This window comes from Mytilus californianus, unplaced genomic scaffold (genome assembly GCF_021869535.1).
Source record: "Mytilus californianus isolate M0D057914Y unplaced genomic scaffold, xbMytCali1.0.p SCAF_12, whole genome shotgun sequence".
NCBI classification, from domain to species: Eukaryota; Metazoa; Mollusca; class Bivalvia; order Mytilida; family Mytilidae; genus Mytilus; species Mytilus californianus.
In genome coordinates, this window is record NW_026262604.1 from 11476216 (window position 1) to 11495543 (window position 19328).

The 19328-nt window shown below is 31.9% G+C and overlaps 1 protein-coding gene across 2 annotated transcripts in view; it reads right to left on the bottom strand.

Moving 5' to 3' along the window:
• Positions 1 to 19328, bottom strand: part of LOC127721352 (sodium- and chloride-dependent GABA transporter 2-like) — a 58950-nt gene that overhangs the window by 18191 nt on the left and 21431 nt on the right. The window contains exons 3-11 of one of the 2 annotated variants that reach the window (XM_052228101.1): positions 17764 to 17810; positions 16411 to 16630; positions 15415 to 15549; positions 10562 to 10733; positions 8978 to 9043; positions 8368 to 8539; positions 7298 to 7462; positions 6439 to 6545; positions 2420 to 2544 (exon numbers count right to left, since the gene is read on the bottom strand). In XM_052228101.1, the coding sequence (XP_052084061.1) occupies positions 2420 to 2544; positions 6439 to 6545; positions 7298 to 7462; positions 8368 to 8539; positions 8978 to 9043; positions 10562 to 10733; positions 15415 to 15549; positions 16411 to 16501 (1033 nt within the window). In that variant the 5' untranslated portion in view covers positions 16502 to 16630; positions 17764 to 17810. The remainder of the gene's footprint in view (positions 1 to 2419; positions 2545 to 6438; positions 6546 to 7297; positions 7463 to 8367; positions 8540 to 8977; positions 9044 to 10561; positions 10734 to 15414; positions 15550 to 16410; positions 16631 to 17763; positions 17811 to 19328) is intronic. The other variant, XM_052228100.1, reaches the window with a different exon arrangement.

The window sequence follows — 19328 nt, forward strand, 5'->3', positions numbered from 1 at the left end:
TTAACCTTATACAAGCCGAACAAATGGACAGACAGACAGACTGACTATAGAATTCTTCATGGAGGTATTAAATACATTCATATACAAGCACCTATGAGTTCCTAAAAGCAGTGTTTTTTCCTTAGAACCTGAAAGCCCACGAAAAAGCCTTACATACTTGTAAGATATCAGTATTGAATTTGAAGGTTTGAAGGTCAATTTGTGATTTCATGGTAAAAACAATGAGTGTCAAGAAACATATGAATCAGCAAATGATAAAATAAAATCATAATAACTACTTAAACTTAATATTCTACTCTCTGCAATCTACATATATGTAAACTGTCATGATAAATCATATTCTCTAGTTAGTAGTATACTTTCATTTTCAGTATGGTAAATGTTAAGCTACATTCCTTTTTTATAGCTGACTATACAGTATGGGTTTTTCTCATTGTTGATTGCCATACAGTGAACTATAATTGATTTTATCCTAGTCATTTGAACTATGGTGAATAGCTGTCTCGCCGGCAATCATACCACATCTCCCAATTCTTATATAACTGTCTCATTGAAGTATACCACTAATCTCTTTATTCAATTCTGAAATCCCTACTGCCTTCATGATGTCATGTTATATTCCTCATCAATGATCTCATATTCCCCAAGGATTCTCGGTAAAATTTAAATTCTAGCGAGTTAAGCTTTGTCCCTTCAATGAATTTCTTCAAGAATTGAAATCTATTTCTTGATAATTCTCTGTAGAAACTGTAAAGAGGGGATAACTGTGGATTCTTCTTTTTTTTCTTTGGTACCAATTTTCTAGGATTGAGGAAAAATTGTACTTTCATGAATATTTCCTTTCATGGTTTTGCTAAAGGCAGCTTACAAGCCATTAGCAAACTTGTACTTTGTTGAGTATTTAAATTCATGGCTATTTCATTTATCATGATGATATCTTCTTGAAAAGTTACCATTCTATTTGTTGCAATGGAGATATTGAAGAATTTTAAGACAAATAAAGATGCAACTCTAAAATCACCAGCAGACACGTACATGATTTTTTGTGACACATGACCATGTCTACACCAATGAAAAAGACTGAATTTAATGATATTTATCATACTGAAAATGTCAACATAAAACTGTTAATTACAACCTGAAATAGGAATGGCATGCAAAATAATAGGGTGAAGTTAACAGACTTACTCGCCAGGCCTGTTTGTATAAAAATAAAAATAGATACAAAATCAATTTTTAAACAATTCCTTCACCTTTTTACAAACAATACAGATATGCACAGGATGTTTTTGTTATGTACAATTCATTGTATTTTTTTATGTACATTTTTGTCAGAAAATCAGTATTTCAATCATTTTTCCATACCAGTAATCTTTTTTGGCAAGAAAAACAAGTGTGGACACAGATGAGTGTGGAGAGGAATTGTTTTATTAGTATAAGTATGATTGACAGTGTTTTTTCCACTGAGTTTATGAATTGGTTGTGCACCACCAGATGTTTTCTGATCTATTCCTGTTTCCCTCATTGAGCCTTATATCAAACTGTGTTCCACAGTGTCAGCCATCTTGTAAAAACAACAACCTGCAGATAACTAGATTGAGCAACAGGAACCAAGCTCAGAAAGGGGAGTGAACTCAGGTGATCCAGGATGTTCTGAATGTTCTGACACATACAGTTGACCATTACTTTGCAATAGGGGGCAGCACATATCTTTTATCTGATGTTTTAGTTCAATTCTCAGTTGACCAACAATGTTTTTTTAAATAAATTTACTGCAAAAAACTTGTCCATTGGGAAATATTAGAAGGGATTCCTACTAGGAGAGAGGCTCTTTATATCATTTTACACAATTTCTATATAACCAGACATCTTTAAAATAATTAACATGGAAAATTATGCATAAAATGTAAATCAAATGAATTTATGTATTAGTCAAAACTTTAAATAAACTCATCATAGATACCAGGATTTAAATTTTGTAAGACAGACACTTATTTCATCTACAAAAGACTCATCAGTGATGCTCCAATGAAAAAAGTTAAAAAGCCAAAATAAAGTACCAAGTTGAAGAGCATTGAGGACCCAAAATTCCAAAGTTTTGCCAAATACAGCTAAAGTAATCTATTCCTTTGGTAGAAAATCCTGAGCATTTAAAAAAATTCAAAGTTTTGTAAACAGTTGTGACCATATCAATGATAATTCATGTCAACACAGAAATGCTGTGATACCCTTTGGATTACCCATAAAATTTTCAGTCAAGCTGTTTCCAGGTACCATTTAAACCAAACTTTGAGTAGTGCATGTGATTTTTTTTTTATAGATTTTGAAAAAAATCATAATAAATCATATTGCAACAAAAGTCTCAGCCAACGAACAGCTACATTTCTAAGAAGTTGTAAATCAAGAAATACCGTCATACCTTTAAAAATTGTCTCTGTAATAGCTACATTTTTTGTCTCCAGTAGGTTTCCTAGATATGGCGCCATTGCCAACTGCGGAACTTGCACTATACAGGCATACACAAAAATAACCACCAGCCAATTTCTATAATATAAAACATAATTTCATATTGAACCAGAAATTTTCTACATGAATTTTTACTTCTGTTTCTTACAAATTTTATCAGCATTCTTCCCATGGCAACATGATGCTATATTGTTTGAATGTGGTGCTTTCTGAAAACATTTTCTAATAGATTGCAGTGTGTGAAACCTCCGTTTGCTAACTCGCCAAATGCGAATAAGAATTGTATTTGGCGAGTCCAGATTCAATAGAACTCGCCCTTGTGGTGAGTGACTCTTCTGCGGCGACTTTGAATCATGCAAGCAAAAAGATCGTTTTCCCGCAAAATCTATACTGTTATCCATGACTTCTGTTTAAACAGGAACCCAGATGATACATATTATGTTACATGTGTTCTGATTGACTATATGACAGTTGTATGAAAAACTTAAACTAATCAAAATGTGTTTTATAGACATAGAAATTTACTTTCACTTTCACTTTCTTTATGCATGTTGTCAATGTAATTTTAAAATATGTTTTGAAGATTGAATCGAGAGTAAATTTCCTATAAACAGTAAACAAAAACTTAATTCTAAAAATGGATATTTAATAGAACAGCATGGAAAAATATGAAGCCTATTTATTCAGCTTTTAAATAACACGAAAGGAAGAAAAAGGTCGCCAAAATAATCTTTCAAAATTTTGGAAACTAGCCAAGATGGCAAGTGGGATTTCAATTTGGCGAGTTGAAATGAAAAGCTGCTCGCCAAATTGGCGAGTTCTACAGTCAGGGGACTTATTGAAATAAGTGATTTTTAAATCACTTATTTAAGTAGCAAATTAGAAGTTTTGTCACAAATTGTGATTTTGTAGTTTTACCAAAATTTTAAACACATAGGTTTAGATAATATCTTTTCATTAGTAAAATTGAAAAACATTAACTTTTTGCTTCTTTTAAGCAGCAAGGTTTATGCCTTTGATGCAATCATTTAGCTGCAAATTCTATTTTAGTTGAAAAAATGCTATAAAAATGGCTTGACATAACGAACTGATACTTTCTTAACAGATTTTTCCCAGCAGTGGGAGTATTTTTCCTGTAAAATTCAAGGTTTCATCTTATAGATTATGTAATAAAATTCTACTGTTCGCAATCAAAATTTCACTGTTCGGGGGTGTTGAAATTAGAGGGGGTTATTAAAATAATGATACTTAAAGAAGTGATTTTTTGGAAGGAAGTTGAGGTATGATACTTAAACAAGTGATTTTTATGTCATTGTCCTAGATTTAGTACAAGGTCATCACCTGACATGACCCGGTCATCCTATCAACACAGATGTTGGTTCTGATAAATTTAGCAACATAATTAGTCCCTGGATCATTAGTATTCTTTATTTAAAGCTACAATAAAATTAAATCACTTAGTCTAGTGATTAATTTGTACTACTTAAATAGGTGATTATTAAAGAAAGACAACTCTTACTTCCAACCTTTATGGACATAATGATACTTGAATCAGTGATTTAGAAAATCACTCATTTAAGTAAGTTCCCTGACTGTTCTAAGAAAAAAAGGTTTCACACACTGAGATTGTGTTATGGATGTGATACTATATCTGAGGGTCTAGATGGGGTTTACAGAAAAGAGAATAATGGGCAAAAGGTGCAGATTAAAGGGCTAAATAAATAAAGAAAAGTGAATAATGGGGTGTTAACATATAAAGAATAGAGAATAATGGGGTGCTAATATATAAAGAATAGAGAATATAATGGGGTGCTAAGATATAAAGAATAGAGAATAATGGGGTGTTATATAAAGCATAGAGAATAATGGGGTGCTAAGATATAAAGAATAGAGAATAATGGGGTGTTATATAAAGCATAGAGAATAATGGGGTGCTAACATATAAAGAATAGAGAATAATGGGGTGTTAACATATAAAGAATAGAGAATAATGGGCAGAAAGATAAAGAATAGAGAAAAGTAGTCCAAAAATTTAAACAATAAAGATATAAAGGACCACCCATCTAGGCCCTAATATATTCTTTTTACACCTTCTCCTTTTAATTGAGAAATATTCTTTACTATTTCAGTTTGAAGCAAAACATTGACACTGTGGATTCATTCATTTTTGTGGATACCAAATTTTGTGGATAAGGGAAAAGTTGTATTTTTGTGGATATTTGATTTCCTGGTTTTACATGTTTTACAAAAGTCAGTATACAAGTCATAGAAATTTTTTCTTCGTTGACCATTTAAACAATTACTGTCTTTTGTTTCAGTAAATATGTGGTTTAATTCACTTAAAAAACTGATATTCACTTCCGTCCTTGTCCTTGGTGAATATCAGTTTTTCAAGTCAATAAATAGTTATCAAAGGTACCAGGCTTATAATTTAATACGCCCAGGGTTTTATCTGGGTATTTTGGGAAAAAGGACCCTGGCCAGTTTTGGGAATTTTTTAACACGGTTTTCAATGAAATTGGGAAAAACAACCAACATACCAGATGTTAGTTTTATAGTGTGTTTAGTTCATTCAAATTTTTTTTTGTTGGTGAAAACAAAGGACTACACCTTCTTGGTTTTTAAATATAACAACAAGGCATTAAAATTTATCTGAGTATAAAAAAAAATTAGTTCTTAAAGGATTGTTACATTTTTTTGATTTTGACATGAAAATTTGTGAACTCAAATATTTTGAGTTCTGTATAAAATATATCCTGTTTCTATTTTCTTTTTTATATATCTTTTAGTTTTCAATTTTAGTGTTGCTATATATGATAGCTGTCACATGCTTGGTTCTTTTAATTTTTATTTACTGTATTTGATCGACAAACCCGGAATTATAGCCGTATCCGTTTCCGGAATTGATCTGGTTTGAGTATTTTCCCACACTTCCTGTTTATTCATGGCAGCCATTGTTTGTAAATGTTGTTTTGTCAAATTATGTTTCAACTTGGATTTACACAGTACTTGTTGGCGATTTTTGGCATAAAGCGGTTGAATAAAATAAACATTTCTGTCATGATTAATAAAGATGAAACAGAATTTTGTGATCAAAACTCCCAAAATTGGGAAAAATGTAGGGTTTTTGCAGTTGGGAATGGGTCCGAATACCGGACCCTGTGGAATGCTAGAAAAATCCATGACGCCAGCACGCGTTTCGTCTACATAAGACTCATCAGTGACGCTCAGATCAAAATATTTATAAAGCCAAACAAGTACAAAGTTGAAGAGCATTGAGGACCCAAAATTCCAAAAGGTTATGCCAAATACGGCTAAGGTAATCTATGCCTGGGATAAGAAAATCCTTAGTATTTCGAACAATTCATCATTTTGTAAATCACATATTTACCTCCTCAAAAGACAGTAATAGTATAATATCAAACAAGGAATCTTCTCTTATTTGAATTCATCAATAATTTGTTTTAAATCATAAACATATATTACTGAGAAGTTGGAAACAATGGATTATCTTCTAAAGAAAGTTGGTCAAAAGCATTAAATACGCCAATCTCCAGTTGTTTTTTTATGAATGAGTTAATCCACCATTTTCTACATAAGAAAATGCCTGTACCAAGTCAGGAATATGGCAGTTGTTTTCCATTCGTTTGATGTGTTTGAGCTGATTTTGCCATTTAATAAGAAATTTTCTGTTTAGAATTTTCCTTGGAGTTCGGTGTTTTTTCTATATTACTTTTTACCCTGGTTGACCCAAGGTTAAATGGAGTAAATGACGACGTAAAACAATTGGTTCTTACTGTGACATAATAACATAAGCATTGTGTCACAGGAAATGTACCAGAAAGTGTAAAAACTCGAAAGTCATCTATATCAAGAGAAAACTGCTATCTGACATTAATTATATATCTATCTCCCCCATTTAATGCACATTTTCTGCTATAAATTTCAAGGTCTTATTTTCAAACCACTTACACATTTCGACTTATACGACCTTTTCCAACCCATTTTCCTATTGACACTGGTATAGCTGTCCAGACTGGTAAACCAAACATCAACAAATTAAATCCATGAATCCAGTCCTGAAACAAAAAGAATGAAAATGTTAGGAAATTGATGATGATGACATATTCATTGATATTAATGTAATATGAAATATTAACCCTGCTTTGTACTAGACCGACACGCTGAGCCGGATTTTTAACGTGCTAGTTCACAAGGTAACAGTTCACAGGATGACATGTCACCTTACCAGGACACACTATTCTGACTCTGAGCCGACCAGTCTTTGCTCTTACTCCTTAATGCCGTGTGCTTAGCGGAAATTGAAATTCAGGTTATGCCTAACAATTTGAATAAATAATATTCTTAAATTGTTATTTGTTTTAATTTTGAATTTCAATTTGAAAGAAATGTATGAATTCAACTTAATGAAAAATTCACAAAATTTTGCGTGTTATTTATTGAAATTGGTCAAAATTTGAAATTTATGCTAATTTTGACGTGATGGAAGGAATTAAGAACTTGCAGTTTGACAAATCTTGCATACAAACCTATAGGTAAAAAGTTATTTGTTGGACTCTTGAATTTGTGGTTCAACTATAGGACTTTCTAGAATTAAACTTCCTAAAGCCAGAATCTGATTTAAAATTACAATTTAAAATGAATTATTTCCCTTGTCCTGCTTGTTGGGAAGTATATTGGTATAAATACTGGTTCACTGCAGTGTAGAGTAGAGGTGAGAAGCATTTCATAACATTACAAAGGGTATAAACTCCATATGGAGGTACTCCTACTTAAAGGAGGCTAATACTTAGAAGAAATAGTAACTTACATCTATAACAGAAGGATTTGCCTTTGGATCAACAAATCCTGTGAAGTCAAGCTTATAGAACTGCTTCAAGAATTTTCCTGTATTATTTGGATCTAAGTTTTTATATCCATAACCCATCACAGCAAATAACAAGGCTAAACTTGCTGGTCCAAGGAGAAACAGAATCTGAAAACATAAAAAAACACAACTATAAAGGATTTTTTTTAATTTTCCACATCAACAAATCAACTTCCTTCCTGTGAGTTCCAATTTTTGGTGGATAGAGTATAATTGTATTTTCCTGATGATTTCTTGGGTTGGCAAAAGTTTGTTTGTTTACGGATGCCACATGTGGTGCAGGGTATGCATACCCTTCCAGAGCACCTGGGGTCACCCCAGATTTTGATGGTGTCTAGTTGCTCAGTCTCTAGTTTTCTATGTTGTGTTTTGAATAATGTTGTTTCTCTGTTGGTCGTTTTTTTGTTTTTTGCCATGGGTTTGTCAATTTTTTTCCTCTACTTATTGAGTTTGAATGTCCCTTTGGTATCTTTTGTCTCTCTTTGTTTACTGGCCTATAGAAAATGTATACTTTGTTAAACATTCAAATTCGTGCTCTCCCTCGATACCAAGGAAATCAACAAACACTGAATTAAATGAAATACTGTAAAGTGAGATATTATCAATAATTTCGAGATTTAGATAAAATCAAGAAAAATATTAAAAAATTCATATTTCAGGAGGATTGGAATCAACTAATAGAGCGACAATAAAATTTCATGAACAGGTTTGGCATTTGAAATTGTGAAACTAAAATCCATGAAAACAACTTAAGTGCAAACAGATAGTCAGGCTACAGCATGATAAATAATGGTTTGTGTTGTTCAGTCTGTAGTATTCATGTAATGCCTTGTAGATTGTTATTTTTCTTTTCATCGCTTTTGGTATTTAGTATACCTATGATTTTGAAGGTCTATCTTCAACTTATCAGTTTTTGATTTTCCCATTTATATCTTACGCCTCTTGTTTATGAACATAACATTCAAAAGACATCAAGCTCTCTTTATTTTACAAACAAAAGTAATAAATCTTACCCATCCACACACTCTAGGTCCAAATGCTATAAATAGAAACACTAACAACCATGTGACAAGCAATGCTATTGGAGCCAGAGAGAAGTTGACCTTTTGGAATGCCTCTGAAAAATGCCACACTGGAAATTCTGTTATGTTAGAGATGTAAGGAACTTCCTGAAGATAACTATAACTGAAAATAGAAAAAAAATATTAAATCTATTCTGTTTGAATGTAATACTAATATAAACGAAATATTATGTAAAGCAACAAATTTCTAGAGCAATTTATTTTTGCACCTTTGACAAGTAAAAAAATAAGGTGAATATAATTGTTGAAAAAGTTTCAAACTTTGGTCATCTTTAATTATCCTTGTATATGAATGTCAACAAAGTTAAAAATTTCACTTCAATTTTTCCTATTTTTTTTCGTATTGTCAATTCTTGTTAAATAAAATATGAACAGGAATATGTGTCTACAGGACATATGTGTCCATAGGACACAATACATGCATGTGTTTCACCTTATGTGACCACATCTTCATTTATTCCTTTACCACAAACTTAGACAAAATAGGGAACAATCATCTGCATTAGATAAAGCTTAAACAATCAAGAAAACCTATACTTACTCGAAGAATTCCTGTTCAGGCAGACGGGCGTCATTTTGTCTACCTATAAAAGTTTGGACTGATTCACTGTAAATAAAAATTCATCCATGATCGTTCATCATAAAACCAATAAAACTACTTAAATTATAAAAATATTGACATGTTAATCATTTTCGAGAGCGGTTTAGTTTATGACTTTTGAAAGTATAAAAATGATATCAATATATATATATATATATATATATCTAAGGACTTTTCCAGAATTAATTGAATGAGAGTGCAGGAAGGCACTTTTATTAAAATTTGATGGGTGGTGGTTATATTAGACAAACAGCCTTTACAATCATATGTAATAATCAACTAAAGTTTTATGCATGGTGGGGTTAAATAAAAAGTGCCTTCCAACACCCCCCCCCCCCCCCCCCCCTCTCATACATTTATTTCTGGTTTGTGGAATAGCCCTTACTTGGATGGTCTGTTACATGTTAGAAAATCACAAAAACAAATTGTAGTGATTTCAGCTAGATACGTTGGTTTTCTTGTTTAAATTCTTTCATATTTTGTCATGTCAGACCCTTTTAAAGCTTTCAACATGTACAATATAGAATGGATTTTGTTCATTGATGAAGGCTGTATGGTGACCTTTAGTTGCCTACATTCATGTCATTTGGTCTATGGTGGATTATTAGATAGCTGTCTCACTGATGATACACATTCAGAAAAATATGTTGATTTACAGTATCTAATTAGTGTATTACCATGATTGCAGAAGAGAAGAATAGTTTCCAATTTGTATTTAAAATCAATGGGGCCCACAAGGTGCAACATGAAATGAACAATAAAACAAAACAAAAATACCTAATTGATAAAAAGACAAAATAAACCCATTTATAAACATCCCCATGATAAAATTAGGTCTGTCTGTCAGCATTTCAATGATATTCAATTTTGTTCCAGGAACAATGATGCCAATTAGCAATACTTAAAGTGGTTAAAAGTAAGAAACTAAATCTTGGAAGAAGTTTTCAATCAATTCATTTTTTTTTACACAGATAGGAACATCATACCAAGAGAGATAACCCAATTTTTTATTTTCCAAAAATTGTTCATGGTCAGTAATAAAAATTATGGTTAGCTTGTAACAATAAAGACCTGTATATATTTTGTTTTACCTAATAGGATTTTGTGATACTGATACTTTGTGGATATATCACATATAACTGTTATATATATAGTTTTTTTCAAGACTTCCATAAAAATTTAGAAATTTAAATATGTTCAATAATTTTTTTTTTCTTTCATTTTAGTATAAGTTGTCCAAGTCTTTAAATGTGCTGTGTCTCAGTTCGTGGCAGATATTTTCAGTCTTTCTTGAGACACCAGATTCGTGGTATGATATAAAAAATACACTGAATGTGAGCTATTCCCTATTATGACATTTTTAATTAAAAGTCTTAATTTCCATGTTGGGTTGTGTATGCATAAACGGATATGCTTACTCTGTCAACACACCCAAAAAATTTCAGAGTGCACAGTATTCAAAATGAATTCATCAGTTTTGAGGGTCGGTAAACTATTTCTACCTCTAATTCACAAGATACTTACGTTGTAGTCTCATGATCAAAACACTGATTTGTATTCCAATCATTGCTACAGGTACCCCATACATAGGGTTTCTCCACCATTGACAACATGGCATATAAACCAACATGGCAGATCAAAGGAGCTAGGTAAACACAGGTCAAGAAGAGGTCAATCAGTAATGCCACACCTATACCTGAAATATACAACATAGCATATAAACCAACATGGCAGATCAAAGGAGCAAGGTAAACGCAGGTCAAAAAGAGGTCAATCAGTAATGCCACACCTATACCTGAAATATACAACATAGCAAATAAACCAACATGGCAGATCAAAGGAGCTAGGTAAACTCAGGTCAAGAAGAGGTCAATCAGTAATGCCACACCTATACCTGAAATATACAACATAGCATATAAACCAACATGGCAGATCAAAGGAGCAAGGTAAACGCAGGTCAAAAAGAGGTCAATCAGTAATGCCACACCTATACCTGAAATATACAACATAGCAAATAAACCAACATGGCAGATCAAAGGAGCTAGGTAAACTCAGGTCAAGAAGAGGTCAATCAGTAATGCCACACCTATACCTGAAATATACAACATAGCATATAAACCAACATGGCAGATCAAAGGAGCAAGGTAAACGCAGGTCAAGAAGAGGTCAATCAGTAATGCCACACCTATACCTGAAATATACAACATAGCATATAAATTATTGGCAAAGTGTGTTAGATTCCTATCTTAAATGACTACTATGGCTAGTTTTCCTGCCAAGGTTATTGGTTCTTTTGAGGTACTCCAACCTCCTTTCTAATTTAAACTGGCACCTCAATGATATAACCTAGAGTGCTGAAAGTGCATTTAACAACAACAATCAATCAATCAATCAATCAATTAAATTTCAAAGTAAGATGTCATTTGATTGCCTTCAACATTAAGCAAAACTCATACTGTATTGAAAACAATTTTGTTAGTTTTAGACCCATTTTATTTTCATTTAAGAATGTGGTGTATTGTTGCTTAAATTTTTTTTTTTTTTTTTGGACAAATCTCATTACATTTAGCTATATAGGTATGTCAGTGAGGGGTACTACTTGTACAAGTTATTTTCATTTACTTGAAGAGGTAAATATTAATATACTTATATAAGTAAATTTGTAAGATACTTGTACAAGTGTATTTTATTAACTTGTTTATTTAATTGGCTTAGTTATCATGGTTATGTCCCTTAGACATTCAGATTTTTTTACTTATACAAGTAAAGAAGTCATACTATCTTCTTTTCTTGAATTTCACAGGACTTCCTTGCTCTAATAGAATTTTTAATTGTCTGTCCTTTTTAGATGTCTTTACTAATCATTTAAGTGTAATTTCATGGACAATGAAAATCTCATTTGTCTGTTATCTTCAGAACACTGCTCATTTACAAGTCCCCAAGAGGCAATTTTTGAAAGCCTTGCGCAATTACTTAAGATCTTTGCTCAATTAGTTTCTTTGTTGAATTAATGAGATGAAACATTGAACTCTGAATAAAAAATTATGAGCTAACCAGAGAAAAAATTTTAAAGGCATGTTTATACATCTCAAAACTTGAGAATTTTAGGGATTGTAAAAAAAAATTACTGATACAAGTAAATTTTTGAGAAAATTAAGGGGAGATTATTCAAACCTTATGAGAAAAAAACGGACATAACAAAATTAACTTCTATAAGTGTATTATTATTTTCTTCTTCAAGTAAATAAAGATAACTTGTACAAGTAGTAACCCTGATTGTATGTTGTTACATGTAGTTCAATGTGTTGAATACACATGTACAGTGTATGTTGCTGGTTTTAAGTCAAATTTTTACTGACAATGTGCTTTATACACAGAAACTGCAGAATTACCATAAATTGGAATCAGATGGCAGAAAGTACAAAAGCAAATTAATTTCTTTTCAAAATAATTGTTAACTGTGCATGCTAGCTACAGAACACATTTCATACTGATGAGGGGCCACGGTAGCCAAGTAGTGATTCTCTCTGGGCACTATGGCTTCATCCACCGATAAAAACTGACTACCATATATAACCAAGAGTGCTGAAAGTGGTGTTAAACTCTAACAATCAATCAATCAATCAAACAGATGATTTAACTTGGTGGTAAGAGAAGTGACAAACAAAGACAATTTTTCTAAGTAAGTATTATAGATGATGATGCTTCTGTATTCTTTTGCAGAAAACAAAGATTTCTTGGTAGCATGATCATTTTATATATATATATATATATACATGTATATAAGTTTTCTATTCATTTGATGTGTCTTATCTTTTGACTTTGCCATTTGATAAGGGAATTATTTCCATTTTGAAATTTCTTTGGAGTCCATCATTTTTGTTGTTTTACTTTTCATATATATCTTAAACCTTAAGTGATAAGAACTTGATGTTTATATATTACATAAGGATCACATCCTGTTTTGTTCCAAATATTTTCTACTTGCACATTTATGGGGTTCTTAAGTGGAAATTTTATTTTTTTAGTTTATTACTTCAAAACATTAAGTGATTAAAACTTGAAGCTTTACATATTTCAGTAATAGTGACTTGTTATTTCCCTATACTCTCAATTTTAACTAGCCATCCCTTAATGCATTACAAAGGGCACCTAAGGGGAAAGATTTTAGGAATAGAGGGTGCATGTTTGGCAAATCAACAGCCTAATTATCTGACATGTATGTTTACTGTTTGAAATAATCAAATTGTCCATACCATTTTGGCCTCCCGCAAATATATCAATATAAAAATAAAGAGATGTGGTATGATTGCCAATGAGACAACTATCCACCAAAGATCAAATAAAGTGGATGTAAGCAATTATAGGCAACCATACGGCCTTCAACAATGAGAAAACACATACCATATAGTCAGCTAAATAAGGCCCTGACATGAAAAATATGAAACAATTCAATTCTAACGGCCTCATTTATAACAAAACAATTTACGAAAAACAAATATGACAGACACGAAGCAAGGACAACCACTGAACTACAGGCTCCTGACTTGGGATATGCACATATAGAATGTGACAGGGTTAAACTAATTTGCTGGTGCCTAACCCTCCTCCAAACCTAAGACAGTGGTTTATTCCCTTAATAATGAGGTTTAAAAGACTTTTTTGTTAATATTAAAAGTGTTATTTAAGAATGTACTCATTGTCCTGCTAATCATACCTAGTAATTCACTGTCAAGTTGATGACTAAATATAAAGTAGTACTTCAGAAAAACGTGACAAAAATTGTAAGTTCAATCAACATATTGAAAATTTGAATTATCGTCAAATAGGAAGTGAACAGATCTGAAAAGTGTTCACATGTTAAAACAAATTACTGTCAAGCTGTTGACCAAAACATAAAGTCATTCTGTTCATTGGTAACCATGGTAACTGAGAAGAGTGTGACAGAAATATTTGTTGGACAAACAGTCGAACAGACCAAAAGATGGACAAGGTGAATTCAATTTACCCCCCCCCCCCCATATAAGATTGATTGATTGTTGGTTGCTTAACATCCAGCGGCAAATATTTCATACATATTCAGGGCCCCCCCCCTATCATCGTAGGGGTATAATAAAAAAGGTAAAAAACAAAAACAAAACTTGGAACACAATTCCTCTAGACGAGGTAGACATTGAGGATTCACCAAGCTCACAGCATATCTTATGAACGTGTTAACCTACAAAATCAGTGTTTAAGCTGCACCTGTAAATATGAGTTAAAGTGTACCACTCAAAGGACGTCACAACAAATGTACAGTACACTTACAAGATAGGTTAACAACTTTACACAAGTCAACACTGTAGATGAAGATAAATATCTAATATTCAAGTTCCTATCTATTCCATTGAACTTGACATAAACATGATAAAGAATTCAACAGATACAATTACAAAAATGTAAGTCTGTCTCATATCTTGTAAATAACAATGAGGGTGGGTTGATGACAGAAGAGATGATTTTGACTTATCTGATAATTGAACTATTCTTTTATAAGAGTACAATTTTGATATAATCTTTTTAGAGATATAACATACAAGAGGCCCTCAGGAGTCTGTATTGCTCACCTGGAATTTTATCCAAAAATAAATTGATGCAATGCAATGTGATAATAGGAGTATCTTGTTTGATTTTGATTTTAGCACTATCATGACTATTGCAGCCCTCAATTTAGTCTACTGAAATGGTTGCCTTGGGCGACTTTAAAAGCTGATTAGAAAGAAAACCATTGGCATTTATAGATTGTGTTTATTGAAAGCATATGGTCGAGCCTCGTTCTTGATTTTGTCAGTAAACGGATGGAAACAAGGTCAGCAACAATTTTGTAACTTGTTCGCATAGATTCAATAAAATACCATCTACAATTTCGCAAACGATTTCAGATGTTCACTTGACCGATCAGGGCAATCACCAGTTCTTCTGCACAAGTAGTTAACTACTCCGAGCAATCTGTCACTGAGCATGCTGAGGCCCCCCGTCATATTTTCTGTATCTATTATGATTTTCAAGATATAAGACATTTAATGCATTTTTCCCACTACATTGTATTTAGCCATGGTGGCCATGTTTGTTGTCTGATTAAAAAATAAAAACACAAATTTTATACTAGATGCACATATAAGAATCATTCACCCAAAATTTTATTGAAATTGGTTCAGTAGTTTCAAAGTAGAAGATCTTTGAAAAAATTATAAAATGGACAAGCAAATTAGTCAAAAATTATTGTTTAAGGCTAAACTCCCTAACACAACAAGCCCAACATAAATCACACAATATGTGGTATGAGATTAGATATTTTGTTTTCATATTCTGAAAGAATTCTCATAAAAGTCTACTACCTTTCGCAATAGGAACATGTTGAGAAAACAATCCCACAATTCCTTTCTGATGATATCCTCCCAACTTCATTTGTATAAAGAGAACTGGTACACAAACTATCAGGAGGTCTACATATAGAGCCAACAGTGACATACCTGAAAAAGATATGATACAGTATAATAAAGAGAACTGGTACACAAACTACCAGGATGACTACCAAAGACTACATATACATGTAGAACCAACATTGACATACCTGAAAAATCACGTTAGGAGCCTGTAAATCAGTGGTCAGGTGCTTGAGGTTTGTTGCTGTACATCATCACATGATCATATTTGTTTCTGTTTTTTTGTTTTGTACATAAATCAGGCCATTAGTTTTCTCGTTTGAATTGCATTACATTTGTCATTTTGGAACTTTTTATAGCTTACTATGTGGTATGATTTTGCTCATTATTGAAAGCTGTACAGCGATCTATAGAACTTTGTTAACTTCTACTTAACCTCCCAAAACTTAAGAATTTAAGGGGTTGTAAAAAAAATTACTTGTAAAGTAAATTTTTGAAGAACATTATTTTAAGGGGAGACAATTGAAATTCAAACCTTGAAAATAAGATAAAAATCTTACATTCTTACTTATACAAGTAAATATTACTTGCATCTTTAAGTAAATAAAAATGTATTGTAAAAGTAAAATGTATTGCAAAAGTATTACCCCTGACGTGTGACTGACTGTTATGTTTATGTCTTAAACTTACTGTATTATTTATGTCTTAAATGTACTGTACATGTATTGCTTATGTCTTAAACATACGGTACTGTATTGTATATATCTTAAATGTACTAGTGTACATTTATTGTTTATGTCCTAAATGTACTGTATTGTTTATGTCTTAAATGTACTGTAATAACTGTATTGTTTATGTCTTCAACATACTGTATGGTTTATGTCTAAAATGTTTTGTACATGTATTGTTATGTCTTAAACATACTGTATTGTTTATGTCCTAACTTACCATTAGCTATCCTAAAGAAAGACATATACATAGGATAAACAGAGATCAACGCCAGTTGGAGGAGATTCCACGGAGCTATGAATTCACCCATTATTAGTCCTTTTATTACACAATCACTATAAATAATCTCAAGAAATGGGGAATCTGGTTTAAATTTATCACATTTTAGATCACAATAACACTTATATCAGGTTTTCCCGACTGGCTCCATATCCATGTTCTGAAAAAGAAAAGAAAGATAAAACATCACTCTAACAATACTAATACAAAAATGTACTATAAATTCAGAAATTATCGTGAAGTTTTTATTGATGTGAATAATGCTATTTGATGAATATTGCAATAATAAGAACTCACATTCTGATATCTGATGCATGTAACTGTTTGGAGATTTTCTGGAAATTGCAATAATTAATCTTGCATTTTTGTCCATTTTTCAAATATCGCATGCGCAATAATAAACAAAATGATAAATGCACACAATAATTTCTGAATTTACAACAATCACTTTTTGAATACTAATACTATTCAGGAGATTTCTGCACACGTAAGACTGGGATTTCAATCCATTTTGTGTATGTACCAAGTCCGTCTTTCTGGACAATGTGTTATTTTTTTGTTTGTATCTTTATATTTTCTGAGGACTCAGTTGATGCAATTTGTTTAGCATATCTTTGGTAATATAATTTTTAAATGCTACATTCCGTTACCATTACTGGATTAACAATAAACAGTAAAGATCAGTTAACAATGTGTAAAACCCTAAATACTTTTGGTTATGCCCAATCAGTAAGCCTTCTGCTATCTTCTGCTCTTTGGCCGGGTTGTTGTCTCTTTGACACATTCCCCATTTCCATTCTCAATTTTAACGATTTTGTAGAACTGTCTTAGTTGTATCACAGATTTAATATCTTTCAAATTATGTGTATCTTTCATCAATAATATCATTTTAATTCATCTAGATGTGAGTAAAATTAACAATAAGCAGGAAATATCGTATCTGAAAACTACAATTTTAAAGTCACTTGGTAAAATTAGCACCGACATATAAAAATCAGCACCATATACCGGTACACAATATGCTAGATAACTGATAACTGTACACAATGGGCTTAGTCAAATATGAGTCAACTAGAACAATACTAATATTGTTTATAATTACTTACTGTAAAATTTTTCAAAGGTCAATGAAAAGCTGTAAACCCTATCCTATGGCAATTATAATACAAAAGTATGTAAACTGATTCATCTATACACAGATGTAGTTATAACGAATTTGTTTCATATTTCTGACCTTGATGTTTTAGTGAACACTTCAACTATATTCAAAAAATCATTTGATCTTAACCTAACCTTAGTGTATGCAACACTTGATTTTTCTTCCTGGTGTCTGTACGTAACTGAAAGAGGATAAAAATCATGAGATTTCCTTATAAGATAAGAGGGTTTGGATGGGGGTCCTTCAATTATCATGATTATAAAATTGAGAATGGAAATGGGGAATGTGCCAAAGAGACAACAACCCGACCATAGAACAGACAACAGCAGAAGGTCACCAACAGATCTTCAATGCAGCGAGAAATTACCGCACCCGGAGGCGTCCTTCAGCTGGCCCCTAAACAAATATATATACTAGTTCAGTGATAATGAACGCCATACTAAACTCCAAATTGTACACAAGAAACTAAAATTAAAAATAATACAAGACTAACAAAGGCTAGAGGCTCCTGACTTATGTATTCTTTAATTTTATCCGTAACTTTTATCTATAGATTCTTTAAAAATTTTGCCAATTATTTTCTATTCTTTACATTTTAGCACCCCATTATTCTCCATTATATATTTTATTTTGGCTTTTCTTTCTCTATTCTTTCTTTTTTTAGCCAATTTTTCTGTAGTATATTGCTCATCCATGTAGTTCTCCATTCTGCAAACCCCATCCATATATACCCCCAGATAAGTTGACAAATAATACATTTCCTAGAATTGTTATCCATAATTTTCAGTAGCATATATGATTAAACATGTTAAAAAAATGTAAGGTATTCTTTAATGAGAGTTTCTATCCTTTTCAATATACCATAATGCTATCACGAGGTGGGAAATTTTGACTAGAAGTTTACCTTTCCTTGTTTTGCAATGAAATATAGTACAATTGAAAACAAAATACTTTTATAAATTTGATCTTTAATGAAGACTAGACATTTCAGAATCAGATTAATGATTGATTAATTGTTGTTTGCTGAACTTCCAGTGGCAAATATTTTATGAATATTCAGGCCAGAGTTTATATGTTTGCAACAAGGAGGTGAATATAAAAGATGCATCTTATGTATCAAATAAAGTTAATGATCAATTGACATCAGCAAGAAACTTAACATCACAGGCATTAATCTGTAACACAATAAGGGTACAACTAGAGGCCCCATGTAGTCCCAATGAAAATTATTCAAAAGTCAAGTTTATCCTGAAATTTGCCATCCAAGTTGATGAATAATTGTATAAACTTTTTCCAATCTTACAGGCCCCTGCCTAAAAAATATAATTTCAAATTAACCCCTGCATTTTAAATGAACAATAAAAATGATGTTAGGTCAAGTGAACCCTTTTGGACAGTAATGTCACCTTCACTAAATTTATTCTGCACTCTACAAACTACTTATACGGATACGTGTGTACTTTTAGTTAAAACAAGGAATTATTTGAATCTTGGATAATTTTGAATTCTGGAAAATAGTATGATGTAAACTAACCAAACTTTAGTGGGTTAGCCATGGGTTAAAGTTAATTTGATTGATATTTCAGTATGAACTAAGTTCAACTAACTAAATAACCCCCCTTAGCCATGCATGCGTAATTTGACCTATAATTGTTTACTTTTTACACATTGTGACTTGGAAGGGGAATCGTCTCATTGG